Source organism: Oenanthe melanoleuca, chromosome 19 (genome assembly GCF_029582105.1).
Source record: "Oenanthe melanoleuca isolate GR-GAL-2019-014 chromosome 19, OMel1.0, whole genome shotgun sequence".
Lineage (NCBI taxonomy): Eukaryota > Metazoa > Chordata > Aves > Passeriformes > Muscicapidae > Oenanthe > Oenanthe melanoleuca.
In genome coordinates, this window is record NC_079352.1 from 754,253 (window position 1) to 773,436 (window position 19,184).

At 46.4% G+C, this 19,184-nt stretch overlaps 3 protein-coding genes across 6 annotated transcripts in view; 1 reads left to right on the forward strand and 2 right to left on the reverse strand.

Moving 5' to 3' along the window:
- The window catches only part of NF1 (neurofibromin 1), a 73,629-nt gene that overhangs the window by 28,956 nt on the left and 25,489 nt on the right, over nucleotides 1-19,184 (forward strand). Inside the window, exons 30-36 of one of the 2 annotated variants that reach the window (XM_056506820.1) lie at nucleotides 420-555; nucleotides 3,423-3,485; nucleotides 5,297-5,455; nucleotides 6,241-6,338; nucleotides 6,764-6,910; nucleotides 7,326-7,472; nucleotides 7,796-7,906. In XM_056506820.1, coding sequence (XP_056362795.1) covers nucleotides 420-555; nucleotides 3,423-3,485; nucleotides 5,297-5,455; nucleotides 6,241-6,338; nucleotides 6,764-6,910; nucleotides 7,326-7,472; nucleotides 7,796-7,906 — 861 coding nt within the window. The remainder of the gene's footprint in view (nucleotides 1-419; nucleotides 556-3,422; nucleotides 3,486-5,296; nucleotides 5,456-6,240; nucleotides 6,339-6,763; nucleotides 6,911-7,325; nucleotides 7,473-7,795; nucleotides 7,907-19,184) is intronic. The other variant, XM_056506821.1, reaches the window with a different exon arrangement.
- OMG (oligodendrocyte myelin glycoprotein) lies at nucleotides 10,405-14,599 on the reverse strand. Of its 2 annotated transcripts, XM_056506823.1 has the most exons (2): nucleotides 14,425-14,599; nucleotides 10,405-13,696 (listed from the first exon to the last, which is right to left on the reverse strand). In XM_056506823.1, exon 2 carries the CDS (start codon nucleotides 13,688-13,690, stop codon nucleotides 12,428-12,430), a length of 1,263 nt encoding a protein of 420 aa, XP_056362798.1. In that variant the 5' UTR covers nucleotides 13,691-13,696; nucleotides 14,425-14,599; the 3' UTR covers nucleotides 10,405-12,427. The 2 variants fall into 2 exon arrangements, with proteins under 2 accessions (XP_056362798.1, XP_056362797.1); XM_056506822.1 differs by lacking the exon at nucleotides 14,425-14,599 and having other exon boundaries at nucleotides 10,405-14,365.
- Nucleotides 15,541-17,947, reverse strand: EVI2B (ecotropic viral integration site 2B). Of its 2 annotated transcripts, none has more exons than XM_056506826.1 (2): nucleotides 17,751-17,947; nucleotides 15,541-16,787 (listed from the first exon to the last, which is right to left on the reverse strand). In XM_056506826.1, exon 2 carries the CDS (start codon nucleotides 16,754-16,756, stop codon nucleotides 15,932-15,934), a length of 825 nt encoding a protein of 274 aa, XP_056362801.1. In that variant the 5' UTR covers nucleotides 16,757-16,787; nucleotides 17,751-17,947; the 3' UTR covers nucleotides 15,541-15,931. The 2 variants fall into 2 exon arrangements, with proteins under 2 accessions (XP_056362801.1, XP_056362800.1); XM_056506825.1 differs by having other exon boundaries at nucleotides 15,541-16,790; nucleotides 17,751-17,946.

Consider the following 19,184-nt stretch of genomic DNA (forward strand, 5'->3'; position numbering starts at 1 on the left):
GTCACTTTAAATTATTTCTAACTCTTAGAAAAATTATAAGTATTCATCCCTTAAGTAGCTTGCCCAAAGATAGGCCTTCTAATTAATGCTTTAACCATTGACTATCTGTGTCTACCTCAAAAATTCCTTTCAGAGAAACCATGATGAACTGATAATGGAATTATCAGTTGGAATTGTGTATGCATGTGTTTGTATGAAATGGTCTGAGAGAATCCCACCTTACAGCTGTCTGTTCGTTCCTGAGTTTCACATGACCTTTTATTTGTACCTTATGTTCTTTAAAATAGTGATGGAAACTCTTGTGTAAAAGATCACAAGGGTTTCCATAAGAAAAAGAGGAAATGAGCTTCTTAGCAAGGATGTAAGTGCAGCTTGTGTGGTGTTGGATTGCTGGTCACCCATGTGTGGGTCTGTTTCAGGCTGGAGCCCACAGAAAGCCTTGAAGAGAACCAGCGGAGTCTCTTGCAAATGACAGACAAGTTTTTTCAGGCAATCATTAATTCCTCCTCGGAGTTCCCACCCCAGCTGCGCAGTGTGTGCCATTGTTTGTACCAGGTATGCCCTCAGTGCTTGCCTGCCCCTCAGCTTTGGGGCTGGATTGTGAAATCCCAGCAGTTTGGAGCTTGGTGCTAGACACACCTCTAAAGGCTCTTCTGAGACATTTGTTAAATGACACCTGTCTGAGGGTGGGGGCTAAGTGGGGTTTTTAGACTTGTGTTGGCAATCAGGAGGTGACTGGAGGTACCCAGGTTCCCTGAGCTCCATCCCCATCTCCCCTGCTCTGTCCCTGGCTGCTGAGCCCAGTGTCCTGCTGGATCTCCTTGTGTGTTTCTGATGGATTCAGCTGCTGCTGAAAATCCGAGTAGGAGTTCCCTCGGGGCTCAGTGGGAATAGTTCCAGTGCAGTTGGGGGGCAGTCACAGAAATGCTGTGCCTGGTGGAATGTTGGATTTGTGGCCTCAGTGAGGTGCTCTGGAAGGGCTACTGTTGCCCTTTCAGCCATAGTCTGCATTCAGGTCTAAAGCAAAGCCAAGCAAATGGGTTTTCTGGCCTGTGTGAGCTAATGATGAGTAACAAAAATCCTGTGCAGTCACATTTGCACAGGGGGTGCTGGGGTGGTCGGCAGCTGCTGCAATCCCAGAGCTTGGGAGTGGGAGCAGGAACGTGTGTTGGGGCTGTTGTGGTCTGGGGGGTTCCTGTGAGCCCTGCACTGAACCAGGTGTGCAGTGCTGAGCCCCGTTGCTGCCTGACTGCCCTGTAAAAGCCTCTGAAGGCATTGGTTTCTCTGCCTGACAGCAGCTGGGTTTGGGTTGTGGCAGAGTGACTTGGGGGTTTTTTGATGTGTTTGGGGTTTGTCATCAGGAAATGGGGTGGGCAGATTGGTCTCCTTCATGGCCACAGTGTCACAGACATCGACTGTAAGAATATTTCAGTGTTACTGAGAATAACACACCCAGCCTTGGTTGTTCCTTGTTATTGGAGGATGCATTCTCACTCACCTCATCCCTGTCACCAGGATGTATCAGATTATTGCCATTTCAGAGGTACATTGGTAGCAATTGTTTCTATGCAAACCATTGGTAATTCCTGCATGAAATGGAATTTCTAAAATGTGCTCACCAGCAGGTATTCCCAGAGATTCTTCTGTGGAAGCCCTTCCAAGTGAATTGGCTTTATTCTTGCCTTTACTCTGTGTGGTAATAAGGGTGATTTGTTCCCAAAAGAGATGATTTAGTGGCAGATATACAAGTGGTATTAATTGATATTTAGGTGAAATATTTGCTACTTTAACTGTTTCTAGTAACAACTAGATTTCTGTGTTTGTTCATCACAAATAGTGTTAGTCATTCTGTACTTAAAATTCCAGAGAGTTTTGAAGAGTCTGGCCTTTATATGAAAGGAAGTACAACCAAGATCTGATTTGAGGGCAATAATCCATTTTTCTCATAAGAACCAAATAGGTGATTTTTATAAGATAACTTGCCTTTTAAAAATGTGAACATACTCCATCTGAAGCACTAGTGTGAGAGTAAATGATACCAAATTTTGTGGTGGTTTTTTCATGCTTAAAGTTTTAAAGTAACTGTGTGCAAAGGATGCTCACCAGATGTGTTCTGTACATGATTAGCAGCTAATTTTAATCACTGTAGCAACCTCACAGAAACGTGTTTTTAGTTGGATATTGGCATCTTGGCTGGCTGGTGTTTCTGTTGTGGGAGCAGAGCCCAGTGAGTGTTTTCCTTTGGAAACATCAATAACTGGCTACTGGGGCAGATTCACCTGGCTCCTTACAGGTAATGTACATTCAGCAGTGGGATGTGAGAACAGGCATGCTCACAAGAACTGCTACAGAGGGTCTGTGCTGGCTCTTCCGTGAAATCCCCACGAACATCCATGGGTTTTCTTGTGAAATAAGGTGGGAATTTTCCCGTAGCTGCAGTATGCCAGTGAGCAGAGTGTGTGTACAGCTGCTCCAGAGGCACTGGTGGAAATTGCACAGGAAAGCTGGCAGAGGTGCCACTGGTTAAATATGAGCAGGTGCTGCACAGGTTTCAGTCCAGCTTGCTTAGCAGAGAGTTTTACTGCCTGCTTTGGGGGTTTGCTTTTCATTCTGCTCCATCCTGTGGAAGCTCTGTGCCAGTGCCAGTGTGACCCTCTGGAGGGGGCTGAGTGCTGCAGCACAGCTGGGACCTCCCTGGGGCTGCTGGAGCCTTCCAGGGTGCCCAGTCCCTGCTCCAGGAGTGTGGAGGCACCTCTGGCTTGGGGCTGTGCCCAGAGCCTGCTGGAAGCAGCACAGAAGTGGGGTCTTCATGGTGGGTCCCTTTGCATCTCAGTGAAATGCAGAAATAAGCACAATCAAATCAGATCTCTTGATTTGGAAATCTCTAATAAATTAACATAGTCTGTAGCTTTTTTCTTCCTTTGTCCAGAGAGTGTTTTATGGCAGAGTTATCTCTCACAGGTCTAACCAAATTGAAGGTCACACAGAGAAACATTGGGAAGATTTAAAACTCTAAATTTAATTTAAAAAGCATTATGTATTTCAAAGGTATAACACTACTATTTGTACTGTTAAAATTATTTGGGAATGGTAAAATACATTTGAAAGCTGAATATACCACTTAAGACTCAAGATTGTGTGTCATGAGCACATTGATGTGGTTTGACTTCTAATCTAGCCAGAAATAGTAGAAATGATTGAAATTCAACATTTGCTTGTTTTGTATTTAGTGCTTTGTAAATAAGATGTAATAAAACTGTGGAATAAAAACTCCATCATCAGTCTTTAGTTTATATATTTCATTTTCTGTTGGTTATGTTTGTTACATTTTACTGTGTAATTTATGTACAAGTCAACATTGGTTTTTTGTTGCTGTATGTAGTTGGTGCTGTGACTTGTTTGTGCTCATCTCTGTTCTGTAGGCAACTTGCCACTCTCTACTGAATAAAGCTACCGTAAAAGAAAAAAAGGAAAACAAAAAATCAGTAAGTTTGGAGACCTTTTTATTAGCCATTTCTTTCAAAGCACAACAGAAATCTTTTGCTGTTTGTTCAAAATATCTTCACTTCAGTCTATTTGACCTCACTGTAAAATCATTCTACTAATTCTGGCACAAAATAGCTTTCATTTCAATTAACACTGGAATTAAGTTAGATTTAAAATATTCTCTGTGTGCCTATTTGAGTAAATGAGACATTTTTAACATTACTGCTTAGTATTTAATATTCTGACTCTTCTAGTCTTGCCACCATCTTCAAATTAAAAAATTGTGGAAGAAAAATGTTTTCTTTGGTTTTGAGAAAAATGTGGGTCTGTTGAGCTGCTTTAACACTCTGGCAGATAACCTGAGCTTGCATCCTGGGCAAAGAGCAATTACTATTTGTGGGGTACTGGCAAAAAGCTCATGGCACTTGTTTCTGACACATTTTCTTCTGCTTGCTTTGTGATTAAGTAAGAAGAGCCCAACTTTAGCACTTGTATTATTTCCTGAGAAAAGCAGATTTTGCATTTTGAGTAACTTGCTGTGTTAGATCTGTGGGTTGCTTTAGAGCATTGTCTTTAAGAGTTCAGACTTACTCTTTTCTTTGGCAGTGACCTCAAAATATAAAGTATGAACCAACCAGAATGGAAATTTTGACTTTTATTAAATACTTTCTTATTTTTGCTGTAACTGAGCAGAATAGTAATCATGTTTAAAATGCAAAAGCTGTGGGCAAACCAGTATTTTGCAAGAAAATATCAGCAATTGCATCACAGGGTAACTGACTGGAGTTGCTCCTGAACCAAAGTGATTCTTGGTGTATTTTGTAGTGGTGTTGTCTGGTTTAAGCAGCATGATTTGAGATTGCATTAGTTATGTTTTGAAGTATTTTACTAATCTGGGATTTTTTTGGAGTTTCTGTTTTTTATTTTAAACTATACAGGATAATATCAAGTTTGCTAATTTTATTCTGTGTAAAGGATCTGACTCATTTTGATTAACCATTGTTACTCATTATAATATACACACACAGATACTGATGTTTTATAGAACCACATGTTGCATATCTAAGAACTTTATTTTTGTCAGGAAGCTTTGTCTTTAACTTTTCAAAGTTAAATGAAAGTTATCCAAAGAGCAACTCTCCTCTTAGTAAAACATAGTTGATTTCCTGAAGGAAAAGAGATTTCTTTTCTCTTACATCATCTTCAGAATTATTTTTTCCTGAATGGCAAAGGACAATATTTTAAATCTGCTCAGTGTTTTTACACAGTGTGTGTGTAGGCAGAGGAGTGCAGTGGGCACTCAGCTCTGGCTCCTTCAGTCCTGCTGTGGACAGAGGATGCTTCTGGAGGGTATTTCTGCAAAGAGCTCCTCCTCACAAATTGAGGATGCCTCCTGAAGCTGTGCAGCACAGTGTTACTGCTGGAGAGGCAATGACAGCCCAGTGTCTCAGCTGTGCAGTGACAAACACTCAGATCCAGGCCCCACCAGAAAGGTGTTCCTGTGTTGGGAGGGCAGGGCACACCTGAGTCTGGGCTGCAGCTCCTGCCTGGGGTCAGCTCTGACACGTGGCCAGGAGCTCTGGGAGCCGTGTCCCTGCCAGGGGGGTGTGCAGCAGCCAGGGAGAGCCAGCTGCTGCCTGAGAGCCCCGTCCTGTCCCTCGTGTTCTGCTTCTGTGCCGCGCAGGGTCCCACTGCACCGTGCTGAGCATGAGCGCTGCGGAGAGAATGCTTAGGCTTGGCTTGCCGTGCAGGGCTTTGGTGAGCCCTGGCCCGTGCTCAGTGCAGACCTGTTGTGTGGTTGTGTGCCCAGGTGGTGAGCCAGCGCTTCCCCCAGAACAGCATCGGGGCCGTGGGCAGCGCCATGTTCCTGCGCTTCATCAACCCCGCCATCGTGTCCCCGTACGAGGCGGGCATCCTGGACAAGAAACCCCCGCCCCGCATCGAGCGCGGCCTCAAGCTCATGTCCAAGGTGAGCCCTGGCAGCCTCCCTGCCTGCCTCGGTGCTCTGCCTGTCCAGGGCTGCTCTGACCGGGGTAAACGTGGGGTTTATTGCAGTGCAGTGCCTGTGCTGTGTTCGTGCACTGCACGCTGTTCCAGCTCTCAGCAGGGTAAGGATGGGACAAACACTCTGCCAAAAGGATGGATAAGAGAGAGAATTCCAGCCCTCCACTCGAACTTCTCATTTGGAAACTAACAGAGACTGATGTTCCTGTGAGCACAGAGAGGGTAGCAGCAGCCAGCATTTACCTAGTTCATCCCACTGCTAAAGAAGGGATTTTTCCTGTCTTTAATCTCATTTGATCATTTCTTATTTAAAAAAAAAAAAAAAAATTAAAAAAGTTTAATGATGGCATACAAATTCTGTGACCTGTGTATATTATCCATTGTAAATGTTGGGAATTTATATTTTCTTTAGATAGGGATGCACTACTGCTTTTACTTGTCTTAAGTTCCAGGAGAAATACTAAATAACTTGCTGTTAGTTTGAAAGATTACTTATTTTCCTAGTTTAAAGTTCATAAACAAGTGAACTGGTTTTTAGTATTTAAAAGTTTTGACAAAGAAAATACTTTGAAAGTGAATGTATTTTAAATTACTTGATTTACTGGCCTTTTGTTGTGAAACCTCAAGAAAACAAGTGAAAATAAACTGTTTCTGCCAGTTTAACTTCAATAGCAGAAATATTTGTGTCAATTCCTGTAACAGTTAATACATTAACCCTTTGTGTGCCTTTGCCACGTTTTCTTCCTTTAGATCCTTCAGAGCATTGCCAACCACGTGCTGTTTACAAAAGAGGAGCACATGCGGCCTTTCAATGACTTTGTGAAGAGCAATTTTGACGCAGCGCGAAGGTACGGCCTGGGGGCAGCCCTGGGTGTGTGCAGGGAGCCCTGTGTGCCCCCCTGTGTGCCCCCCATGGCCCTGTGTGCCCCCCTGTGTGCCCCCCATGGCCCTGTGTGCCCCCCTCTGTGCCCCCCATGGCCCTGTGTGCCCCCCTCTGTGTGCCCCCCTCTGTGTGCCCCCCATGGCCCTGTGTGCCCCTCTGTGTGCCCCCCATGGCCCTGTGTGCCCCCCTCTGTGCCCCCCATGGCCCTGTGTGCCCCCCATGGCCCTGTGTGCCCCCCTGTGTGCCCCCCATGGCCCTGTGTGCCCCTCTGTGTGCCCCCCATGGCCCTGTGTGCCCCTCTGTGTGCCCCCCATGGCCCTGTGTGCCCCCCTGTGTGCCCCCAGCCCCCTGCTCTCCCCCTCTGAGGGCTGCTCCTGGCTGCCATTGCAGGTTTTTCCTGGACATCGCGTCCGACTGCCCGGCCAGCGACACGGTGAACCACAGCCTGTCCTTCATCAGCGACGGCAACGTGCTGGCGCTGCACCGCCTGCTCTGGAACAACCAGGAGAAAATCGGCCAGTACCTGTCCAGCAACAGGTGAGCTGCAGCCCTGGCCTGTGCTCAGGGGAGAGCTCCCACTCCTGCAGTGGCTTGTGTTGGAGAGAGCTGTGGATCCCATCCCATCCCATCAGACGCCTTCCACTAGCCCAGGGTGCTCCAAGCCTCACCTTGAGCACTTCCAGCTTCTCCAGGCAACCTGTGTCTGTGCTTCCACACCCTCACAGGGATGGATTTCTTCCTGGTATCTAACTTAAATGTCCCCTCCCTCAGCTAAAAGCTGTTAATATTTGGAAATACTCTCTCAGTTATTACTGAGAAGGGTATCAGTTCTAATTGAAGATTTCTCATATTTACTTTAAAAAAGAAAATCCAGCTTGTTCCAGTTGAGGAAGGGTAGTGGGAATTGCTGAGTAAAGCAGGACTTTCCTGACAAGGAACCTGTTGTTTGTAGGGACCACAAGGCTGTTGGACGACGACCTTTTGACAAGATGGCAACACTTCTTGCCTACCTGGGGCCTCCTGAGCACAAACCTGTGGCAGACACACATTGGTCCAGCCTAAATCTCACAAGTTCCAAATTTGAAGAGTTTATGACAAGGTAAAGAGGTTATTGTGGAGGGGACACACAGTGTGGGTTTCTAGACTTTATCATGTGAGGAAGTGTCAGTAGCTCTTAAGACTCTGCTATTAAGACTCTCTCTGTTTTGAAGGCATCTGTGTAAGCCTTTTAGGTTTCTGAGTAGATTTTAATTAAAAAAACTAAACTGAGAACAGAAATGCTGGTAACATGTGATTTAAGGAAGGCTCAAGATTGTGAGAACTTAATACTTTTGTTCAGAGATGGAAGTAAAGAGGGTTGGGATTTTTTAAATTTGTTTGAAAGGCAATTGTGAAAATTTATGTCAATGTATTGCTTTTTAGGCATCAGGTACATGAAAAAGAGGAGTTCAAAGCACTGAAAACATTAAATATTTTCTACCAAGCTGGGACATCCAAAGTTGGCAATCCTGTTTTCTACTACATCGCTCGGCGGTAAGACACCTTTCACTTCCCAATCTGAAATGAACCTGTCAGTCAAAGGTACCAAGTGTGTATATGGAAATAGCTTATTTGTTAAAATTTCCTGACAGTACTTTTGAGTTGTTTCCTAAACCAAAATTGTCACTTCAAAGTAATTGCACTCATGGCAGGAGTGATTCCTGGAGGTGTTAAGGGAGGTCCCAGTGGTCAGAGGCAGCTCTGAGGATGGGGTGAGCTGCTCTCTGTGCTGAGGTGCTGCTGCTGGGGCTGTGCTGGCAGCACTGGGGGCTGGTTTGGCTCAGGGGGCTGTGGGAGTTCTCCAGTCCTGGTGTCACCAGGCACTCTGGGGTGCTGGCACAGCCCTGGGGGGTTCATGGCCTGGTCATTGCTGGTGTTTTGTGCCTCTGGGCTTGCTCTGGTTTGTGCTCCCTGCTGGCTGTGGTGGCAGTGGGGGGGCCAGTGTTGTCATGAGAGGATGTCATCGGTGGTGATTCTTTGGATGGAGTGAAAGAACACAAGATGAGCAGCATCACTTACCTTCTATCCTGATTTTCTGTCTTCCAAAGTCACACAACAGTCCATGAAAGTTGCAGGTGTACTTACAAGGGGCTGGCTCCCTGCTTTTTTTCCCTCTCTTAAAATTTATTCTTTTTTTTAGCAAGATCCCTGATGCCCCTTAGATACACAGAGTTAGAAGCAAAGGCAGTCTTCTGAATTCTCTTTAAAACACTGTTTGCTTGCCACATTTTTCTTCTCCATTTTGTTCCATTAGACACAGTCTTATTTCATGTCAAGTCAAACAAAATGCCTTCATTGTTATCCTGCCTTGTTCAGACAAGAAATTAGGCATACAAATGCAGAGAGCAGTGATAACCCATCTTAAAAAGTGACTCTGGCTGGCAGTGATCCGAGGCATCCTTCTGTATTCTGTGCAGGCCTGACATGCAGTGCTTCCTTGTTTGCAGAGCAAGAAATGGATATTTCATCTGCAGAGAGAGGATTTCTGGAAGTAAATCAAGACAAAAGTTTGCACCACATGTTTTCTAGGCCTAACTCACCTCCATCTTCTTTAAAAACAGAAAAATTAATTTATCCAAAGATGCCTCACTGGGCAAAACTGCCGTGGTCCAGTCAGCCAAGTGTTCCTGCCTTCAGAGAGGGTGGGAAGGAGCAGATTTCTAAACATTTTATTCAGGTGTGGGATATTGATGAAAATATTGTTGTACTTCCACGTGATTCCACATGCTAGGTGAATTATTACCTTTGTCTTCAGCAGCTGCACAATTCAGTAATCCTGGCAGGGCTGCCTTTCCAACCAGCAGGAATGATGCTCTGGCATCATCTCTTCTCATAGGATGTGGCTAAGTGGAGCTTATTTGTTTGTCTTCTGGTTCTGAGCCAGGTGTTGTGTTTTCAAGGTGTGAAATGTGGAAAAATGGTGTACATTGGAGCTGTCAGGTTGTTTCAGGGCTTGTAGCAGGCTGGAGTTTTTTGGGGTTGTTTCCCCCCTCCCCCCTCCCTTTTTTTTTTCCTTTTGTTTTTTTGGTTTTTTGGTTTTTTTAGTTGAAGATCTTGTTGCTAAGGCATTGTTGAGTCATTTTAGATATATCTGGATCGGTTTATGTCCTTCTTGTGCTGTGAAATTTAATTCCTTCTGTCATCTATCTTCACATTTTGTTTCCTGGGCAACAACCCAGCTTCTGGAGCCAGTGCTCTTCTGTTTCTAATCCCTACCCAGTTACAAAAATGATCCATAAATCAATAAATATTGATCCTGAACTAGTGCCATCAGGTTTTCAAGCTGATCTCAAACTAATTAATAGGAATAAAACCTCTGAGCTATTGCTGCAGACCGCAGCAATCCCCACAGCAATTTCAGCCTTTGCAGAGCGAGCACACAGCCATCAGAGGTGTGCCAGAGCTTTTCTGGGTGTTTTCAATATTGCCCTGAAATGCTAGACACTGGTTTTGGACACCAGTTTGACTGAGAATAGATGATTTGGTGTTTCTGGAGGCCGAGTGTGCAGTGTGTTTACAAGCCCAGAGCTGGGCTCAGCTCAGAGTGGCTGCGCAGTTGCTCAGCAACAAGTGCTGGGCTCCCACACTCTGCCTCCTCCTCCTGCTGCCTTATCGGCTCATTCGTATTCCAGAAAGATCCCAGCCAGCCTCCATGGCTGTCTGCTCTGCTGAAGGCAGTCTGGGCAGGGAGGGCTGGTGCTGCTGCAGCCTTTGGGAGGGAGCATCCCCTCGTTTGGAAAACCCACAGCCCCACGACCACGCCCAGGTTTTGTTACCTGCTGAGGGGTTGGAAGGCTGGGTAGCAAGTCCTTTAGGGTGGGAGTTTGCAATTTGCCCCAGATAACCTCAGGAAAACAGTCTCATTATGGGTGAAACACTCTCAGAGCCTTTAAAGTTGATTCCATGAAGGTTTTTTTAATGCAATAGAATTTGGCATCTTGTACTGATTCTGCAGCAAAGACACATGCAGTATTTCCTGTACTTTCCTCAAATCAAGCAGTTTAGCCACAGCACCTCATTTTGTGATGAGTCCTGCCCTGCAAGCCCAGTTGCTCCCTCTGTGTGGGGAGGCAGTTTTGGGAATTGCTGAGTTCTGAGCATGGGAAATAGCTTGGTGCTGTGCTACAGTCAGTCTGCACTCAGCAAACACAGGAACTGCTTCAGTGTTTCTAAGTTCTGAAGGGTAGGAAGGGGAGGGATATCCCAATGCTGCAATCATCTCATCAGCTTATTGCTGAACAAAATTAGAGAATCATCAGTATCTAAATAATGCAATTTAATATAACCATAATTTCCCCCCCACAAGACATGACAATGGAGCCAAATGTCTGCTTTAAACAGGTTTGTATAATACAATGTTATCTCTTTGTTCATATTACTGTGCTTGTTAGAAAAGAAGCACGGTCACTAGTTCAGTTCAATACAAACATAACTTTATTTTTACTTAAATGCCAATGAAATAACTGTACAAATCCTTTGTGTAACATTTACTGTTAGAAATTAAAACACGTTTCCGGTTGTAGAAATACTGTTCACAATTGGAAAGTTGTCATTTCTCTGATACCAGTGGTTGTAAATGATCTACAGCCCCCATTGACACCTTAGGAGAAACAGGTAGAGGACTCCAGTCTCTGTTGTGAGGTTTTCTGGGTTTTGCAGCACCTTCATGCTACAATAACTGGAAATTAAATGGCCTGGAATGAATGGAAAACATTGTATAAGATCTGCAGTATTAAGTGGATAATACTTTTTCAATTAACTTGTTCTTCAGTTTTCATTTCATGCTGTTTGCAAAACTTCATCTGTAGTATATCAAGTACCTTTGCCATAATTTAAATAATTTTCCTAGAGTGGACAGAACCATGCGTGCAGCTATTTCTACTGGCTGATGTGGAGAAGAGCATCCATGCTCGCCCTTGGAAGCAGGGTTTGGCTTGTTCAGTGCCATGGACTGGGTTCTTTCTCTTTGAAGTCACAAGAGGCAGGATTGCTTCGATGACAGATCACCAGCTAACTGCTTAATTGATTTGTTACATGACTTGTGTTAGAAATCAGCTGATATTTCATTTTACTGATAGTAGTTTGCTATGTTCTGGCTAATTTGTGGTATTTTAGGCAGAACATATTAACATTTCAGGATGTCACTTGACATAAAGTCAAGGAGTTCCAGGTCATTAATTTGGGTAGATAGCTCCTTGGTGTTTGACAGTGTCATGGCATTGAACATCTGGCATTTTTCTCTACTTTTATCTTTTTATTTTTCTTCTTTTTTTTTCTTTTTTTTTTTTTTTTTAATATGGAGAGAGCAATAACTTGCCTGCAGCCTCTAAGTCAAGCCAGAGCAGAAGGATACTGGCCCCTACCACTGTCCCATGCTGAAGCTGGACCGTGTTGCCATCTCAGTTTACACCCTCTTAGCAGATATCATGGCATTGTCATATTTAATTCCTAAATTCAAAACTGTTCTTCTTCATATTTAAAATACTCTAATACATATGAAGCAAACATAGATATACATGCTAGCGATTTTGCTCAGGAATAATTTCTGATTAGTGAAACAGTTTAGTTCCTTTATTTTTTCCCTTTCTTTTGCATGTCATCATAACTTACAAAGAATCTGTGCTGCTATATTACAGGAATTGCTCACTGGCAAGTCAAGCAAGACAATGCAGATATGATACAGGCCTTCTGTTTTTTCCAGTTGTTCAATGACAAAATCATACATAAAATCAGTACTTAAAATTCTGATGTGTTTATTCTGTGCAAGTAAAATGAAAAATTTAAATACAAAATAAGCACATTTTTATAAACAAAATAACAGATTAGTTGTACTCAATTAAGACATATGAAAATAAGTAGCAGCTTAGTACCAAGACATTAGTGTGCACGTCTTTAGGAACCGTTACTTCCTTTAGATCAGAGTCAGGACTCGGAGTTTCTTCCTTTCATTATTTCAGCTGGGGGTGTTCACTGCAGCTGCTGTCACAGAATAACCCCAGTGATTCCAGGGTGCCCTCAGTGCATGGCCAGGGCCAGGGCAGAGGGCAGCAGGGCCAGGGCAGAGGGCAGCAGGGCCAGGCAGAGCAGCCCCGCGCGCCAGCGGCCGGCGCGGGACGGGACGCTCGCCGTGGGCTCCTCCTGCCTCGAGCTGCCCGTTGTGCTGTGAGGCCTCCTGGGGTAGTTTGTGGGCATCCCACTGGTGATGCTCAAAGTCATGGGGGTGGTGGAGGATCCCGTGGCAGGGGCCAGGCTGGCGTTGCCCTGGGAGGAGCCCTGCAGCAGCACGGTGCGGGTGGCCGCAGCCTCCTGGGGGCCGTCGGGGCCGTGCAGCTGAGTGCCCCAGGGAGGGACCTCCTTGGCTTTCAACTGTTTGTGCCTTTTGGTCACTTGGGTGGGCTCAGAGGCCTCCCTGTCCGCTGCCTTGGTGCCTTTGATCATGGGGCTGGAGTCCAGGCCCGTGGGCAGGGCTGGGGCTGGGGCTGGCGTGGTGGTGGCCCAGGGCCAGGGCTGCTCAGCACAGGGAGCCCCCAGCACCCGGGCAGCTGTGCCCTGCACCCAGTGCAGCACGTAAGGGATGATTTGGTTATCGCCGCAGGACCAGGGGTTGTTGTACAGAGTGATTACCTGCAGCTGGGACAGCTGGTCAAAAGCTTTGTCAGGAATATATGAGAACTTGTTGTTGTGCAGGTAGAGGCTTGTGAGGTGTTGCAGTCTCACCAGTGTTCCTGGGAGTATCTGGGACAAGAAGTTATTGGATAGATCCACTGTCTCTATGTTGTAGGGCATATTGGTTGGAACTGTCCAAAGTTTGTTGCTGCTGAGATTGAGAAACTTGAGACTGCTCAGTGTGTTGTTGATCAGGACAGCTCTTTCCACCATATTCCTGGAAACATCCAGCACTCTAAGATTCCACTGGTAAGCTGTATCAAGTTTCTGAAGAACTTTAATGTTGTTGTTTGTGGCATATAATTCCCATAAAGACTTTGGCAGATGAGCAGGAACGTTCTTGAGCCAATTATTTGAAATATCAAGAGTCCTCAGATTGGTGAACCTCGTTAGCTGATGATCGAGATCTACAAACTGGTTAAAGGACAGATTTAAATATGTGAGGTTGTCTTGAAGTCCCTGGGGCAGTACAGTTAAGTTTCTGCCTGAACAGTCCACATTCCTGTCGTTTCCTGAGCACTTACAGCTAGAAGGACAGATACCCAAACCAGTGGGTATGAAAACCAGAAGGACCAGCAGACAGGTAGATGCATTCAATATCTGGTATTCCATTGTTGCCTGGAAATAAATATACCAAAATGACACCCTTTAAATCCATGTAATACATTTTTTCTCTGTATAAGGGTTGTCTTGGCAATGGCCACTTGCAGGAGAAATTAAGTAAAAATATCAATAACCCCCTTTGTGGCATGGTCCTTTTTAGAATTGTTCAAGAGAGACTTCACAAAGCATCCCTTCAGCCTGTCATGTTGTCTGGCAGAATGAGACTTGTTTTTTTCATCTCCCTTTCCCCCTCCAGCTCAAATGAGGGCTTTCTTCCGAAAACGCAAGTCTCTTCCAAACGTTATACAATGTCTGCTTCTTGTTTTTAGTGATTTCAAGCCTATATTATGTTTGGAATAATGTGTTCATTTATAGAGGATGAAAAAATGGCTGTCAACTGGATCTTCACAAATCTCTGCAGTAATGTAGCAGTCCCCCCCATCCAGGCATGCTGTTTGCTTAAGTAAATCGGTTAAAATACATCGTAGGAATTTAGCTTGAAACCCAGATTCTGGTGTTCATGCTAACATGCACTGTAGCATTTTTCCCTCCTTGCAGTGTTAATTACAATCTCAAAACTGGAAACACATGTTTAGAACCTGAGTTACCGTTAGTAAGAAATCTCTGACACTGCAGCAAATTTCTGGTGCAAGCATCTGTCATCAGCTCCTAATTGCATTCCTGTTTCCATCTCCAATTTGGTAGCAGGATTTTGTGAGTAAAATCAAAAAGCACAAACTTACCGTGGTGTCCTGCAGTATCAGCACATCGTTTCTGTGATGGATTGGAGCTTAGAGGTCGCCTTGTTCTGGAGAGCAGCTCCAGAGGCTGCCGGGGGCTGTGCTTGTCTCAGCTGCATCGTACGGCTGCGCCCGGCTCTGCAACCACCTGATCCTCCGGGCACTGCAGAGCCTGCCCGAGCCTGCCAGGGGCAGGGGGTGCCTGCCAGGGGCTGGGCTGGGGCAGGGAGTGCCTGCCAGGGGCTGGGCTGGGGCAGGGGGTGCCTGCCAGGGGCTGGGCTGGGGCAGGGGATGCCCTGCCAGGGGCTGGGCTGGGGCAGGGGGTGCCTGCCCCACGGCCCTGGGTGCTGCTGCTGCTCCTCTCCTGCTCCTGCCCTGCCCCACAGCCTGGGTGCTTCTGTTCCTGCTCCTGTTACTGCTTCTGCTCCTCTCCTGCTCCTGTTCCTGCCCCACAGCCCTGCTCCTGTTCCTGCCCCACAGCTCTGCTCCTGTTCCTGCTCCTGCCACTGCTGCTGCCCCTGCTCCTGCCACTGCCGCTGCTCCTCTCCTGCTCCTGCCCTGCCCCACAGCCCTGTTCCTGCCCCTGCCCCTGCACTCAGGCTCCCCCTGCACACCTGCAGTCTCTGGGCTGCCCTTCCACTTCATGTTTCTATTTGAAAGTCAGGTTAGCTTGGACTTTTTTTGCCTTCTGTTAACCTCTCCTTCTATAACAGAGGTTAATGTGAATTTAGGCTTTCTAGATTAAGCTTTTAAAGCTAATATATTTTCCTAGTTTTATAATACTTTGTTTTCTGCTTCTCAGATCAGGCTATCATGGTGTTCTCAGGTATATTATAGCTCAGCTATAATCAGTAGGATTTTACAGATTTCTACAGGAAATCTCAATCTGATTTTCTCAAAGCAATAGTAGAGTGAGAATGTTTATGATGTTTTATTTATAGTGCTGTTAATTTTAACAGGGTGTCATGTGAACAAGCCTTACAAAAATCTTTGTAGAATTGTAATGCAATTCTTTAGGCATACCTAATCATGCAGCTTATGTAAACAGTAAAGAAAATTGAAAACATATTTTCCTAGAGTCATTGTATGCACAGCATACATATAAGTGACCAAAACATGTTTGACTTAGAAAGCTTTATTGAATTGTCCTGGCATTGATTGCATTGACTTGCACAGCCCAGAGGAGCAAACCCTGGTGTGAAGCTGGGCTGTGTGTGACATCTCCAGGTGAGGTACCTGTGCCTGGCTGTGCTGGCACACAGCTCTGTGCTCTGCCCTCTGCAGTCTCCTGTTACACGTGATGGCTGGGCAACAGTCTGTATTGTAGTCAGACATTTGCTTCAGGCAGAGGCAGCTTGTTCTGTCTTGTGAAAGCCAAAGTTGGGAAACACCAGGGAAATGTCCAGGAAATGCTGAGTTCTTGCCCACATCAACTTCTCCTTTTTTCACTTTTTTGAAATTTACTTGATTTAAGAAAAATGTGGGGTATTCTGGGAATTAATTTGGCAGTCTACAAAGGGTGTTCTGGCTGGGGCAGTGTTTCCTGGGTCTCCTGGATCAGCAGCTCAGGTGCTGGGGGATGTGGTTCCTCTGCTTCCAAGTGAAGTGCTGGGTGCTCGTGGGGATCCAGGCTGGGCTGCTCAGGGGGCTCCCTGAGCCACTCTGGGGGTGGTGGCAGGTCAGAGCACTCGGGTGCAGGGTCTGGGGCAGGGCAGGAGGCAGCTGCAGAGCTGGCAGGGGCTGGGGCAGGGGCAGGAGCTGTGTCTGTGACAGGAACAGGAACAGGAGCTGGGGCTGGGGAGCAGCCCAGGGCTGCCTGCCCGTTCTCAGAACTCGTAGTGTGCTGGGGTGGGTTCTCTGAGACAGCCGGCTCCTCCTGCAGGCTGGTGCCTTGTTTCAGTCTCCAGGGCAGCATGAATAAGACTGAAGAGCGCTTGGTGCCCTGCTCAGGGTCTGTCAGCAGATCTGGCGTGTCCCCGTCCACGAACGGGGAGCGCCCTGCCCAGTGGGACTCGGCCAGGGCCGGCCTCATGCAGCATTTCCACAGCAGGATTGTGACAATTGCCAGAGCCATCCCAATCAGAATGCTGCCCAGCATCACTGCTGCTACCCAGCTGCCATCCCCAGCCTCCTCCTGCCCTGGGAAGGGCTGGGGCTCTGTGGGAGCCAGGGCTGTGTCAGACTGGTGTGAACTGGGCCCAGTTGCTTGCAGTTGGTTCAGAAGGGCTTTGTCTGCTCTTGGGCTCGTGGCAGTGTGGTGAGGTGCTGCTGCTGCACAAAGGCAGCTCCCGATTTCCCCACAGAACAGAACCAGCAGGAGCTGCTTGCTGGCCATTTCCCTCCAGCCTCCTCACAAGGGTCCTCTCCTGCTGAAGAGAAGCAGGACATGGTCACTTCCAAACTGTATTTCTGCATTTCACTGCCAGCAGGCAGGTCTGTGTTAATACCATCATAGCTAAGATAACAGTCTCCCCAATAATTCACATTTCAAGCCTGTTCAGGTTTGGCACTGACTTTACAAATAACAGCAGGTTTTCAACATTATTGATCATATTAATAAAGTGGCTTGTTTGAAGGTAATGGCTTATTATCTTTTTTCACCTCATCAGAAAAAGGCACTGGCAGAGGAGTCCTCACAGGGTTTCAAACTAGCATTTATCAGTCTTAAAACTGGCTATGGACCTGGAAAATACTCACTAGCATTGACAGACAGGGCTGTCAGAAATGAAGAAATGGCTTGTTGTGATATAAGCTGAGACGGAAGCAAAAGTCCCTTTACAATTCTCTCAAACTTTTATTTCCTATTCTCATATTTGCTCAGCAGAGCAAAATATTTAAAAGTTTTCCACTTACTGATGCTATAATGACACAGCATTCTAATGGTGAAGTGTTTTATAAATAAATTCCTGCATGCAGATTGTGCAAATGTTGAGTTGTTGGCATGAAACAGACTTTTCATTCCTGTACTGGTTAGAGTTCAGCTCTCTAAATGTCTCCATATGAAATAAATTGTATAAAATTCATCCCCTACATAGCTCTTTTCCTTCTGAAGTCACTTTCATGCAATCTGAGCTAATTCATTAGTTGCTGTAGTGCTAGTCCTGTGAAGCTATTTCTGGGAAATCTATATGCATGAGTCGTTATGGGTTTCCAGACAGGCAGAATTAAATTTTAAATGCAGCAGTGTAAGCACACACGAGCAGTAAGTTCACGACTCGAGAACATCGTGATCTAAACCCGGGTTTGTAACAGATTAAAATGATTCAATTCAGTTTTTATCCTGCTCCCCTCTTCTCAAAATAGACTCAAGAGTTGAAGTTGATCCTTACCTGTACATTTATCTACTCTGGAGCCAGCAGAGTGTGCCTGTGCTGGTGGAGGCTCGGGAGGCTGTGTGTGCTCAGGCAGGCAGTGGAAAATGGCAGAACTTTGTGCAGGGGACAGGGGGAGGAAGTTGCCAGCACAGGCAGGAAGCGACTGCGCCAGCAGCTGAGTTTTTATCTGAGAGATCTGAGTAACTGCTCTGGGGCAAACCTCTGCTCTGCCCCTGCTGGAAACCTGTGTGTGGCCCTTGCCACAGCAGGACCTTGTGTGGCTGTGTGGGAATGCTCAAATACCCTTTGCCTGTCCTTGTAGGAAGTATTGCAGTTTCTTCTGTGGGAATCAAAAGCTCTGCAAGTCTGGGCTGGATTTGAGTTGCTGATGTGATTCAGTGGTGGGCTTGCTGTGGTCTCAGGGCTGTTAGTGGGAAGCCACCCTGGGTTCCTTGGTGAGTCATGGAAAGCTGTGAGATGATGGGATGCTGGCTGTGTGCACGTCCTGTGCTGGGGAGCTGCAGCGAGAGGCAGAGGGCACAGCCTGCTTCCACCTCAGCCTGTCCCTGCTCTCTTGTTGTTTTCTGTGTGGGCACTGCTGGGACCTGCTGCCGTCACTGGCTGTGCTCTGGGCAGCTGCTTCCCCATCTGTCCTGTCCAGAGCATGAAGTGTAACTCAGGAGTGTAACTCAGGCTGCCCTCTGGTCTGTGTGAGCAGTTCTGCCTGGCGGAAAGAAACCCACACCAAATATGTCCTCATGGCATTTTGCAATTGTTTTCTGCCAGTAGCTACTGACAGATTCCTCTGCAGCCCTTCCTGTGGTGCCTCTGCCTGCTCTGCTTGCTCCTGCAGCAAGCACACATCCTGATCCCATCCTCACACTAACTCCTGTCTGATTTCTTTGTCTCCTCCCCATCCTCTTCAACCCCCACAGCTGATTCCCAGTTCTGGGTTAAGCATGCAAACTCCTTCCAACTTTATTTTCCTCATGACACAACCCACCTCTGAGCCTGGCAGTTGCATTTTTTGAGCTCTGTCTCTCTCCTGGCTGCCATGGTGCTGTGGTCCTGCCTCTGCCCTGCCAGCCAAGCTCGTGGTGATCTGCTGGAACTGGGGTGGGAGTTCAGTCATCCTGCTCCTCTCAAACTTGTGCAACCATCTTATGTGTCACAGCTGTTGGTCACAGCTGCACAGGATGTTTGGAGCTTTGGCAGTCTCAGCACTTGTAACCACAGTGCAACAAGAGCTGCTTCAGCCCCAGGAGCAGCCTGGGGAAAGCTGCTCACGTTTCCTTAAAAGAGCAAAGCTCTGCTGCAGAGAGAGCAGCCACAGGCTCCTCCCTGGAATTATGGGAAGCTCAGGTCTCTGAGAATAAAGAAACTAAAAGTTGTTGTGATTTGGAGGAATTGCTGGCATGTTCTCTTTGGTGTCAGGAGAAAGTGGAGTGT

What these genes read in the sequence shown, in the direction of transcription:
- EVI2B (XM_056506826.1), bottom strand. Translation starts at nt 16,756, where the DNA reads ATGGCCAGCAAGCAGCTCCTGCTGGTTCTGTTCTGTGGGGAAATCGGG.
- OMG (XM_056506823.1), bottom strand. Translation starts at nt 13,690, where the DNA reads ATGGAATACCAGATATTGAATGCATCTACCTGTCTGCTGGTCCTTCTG.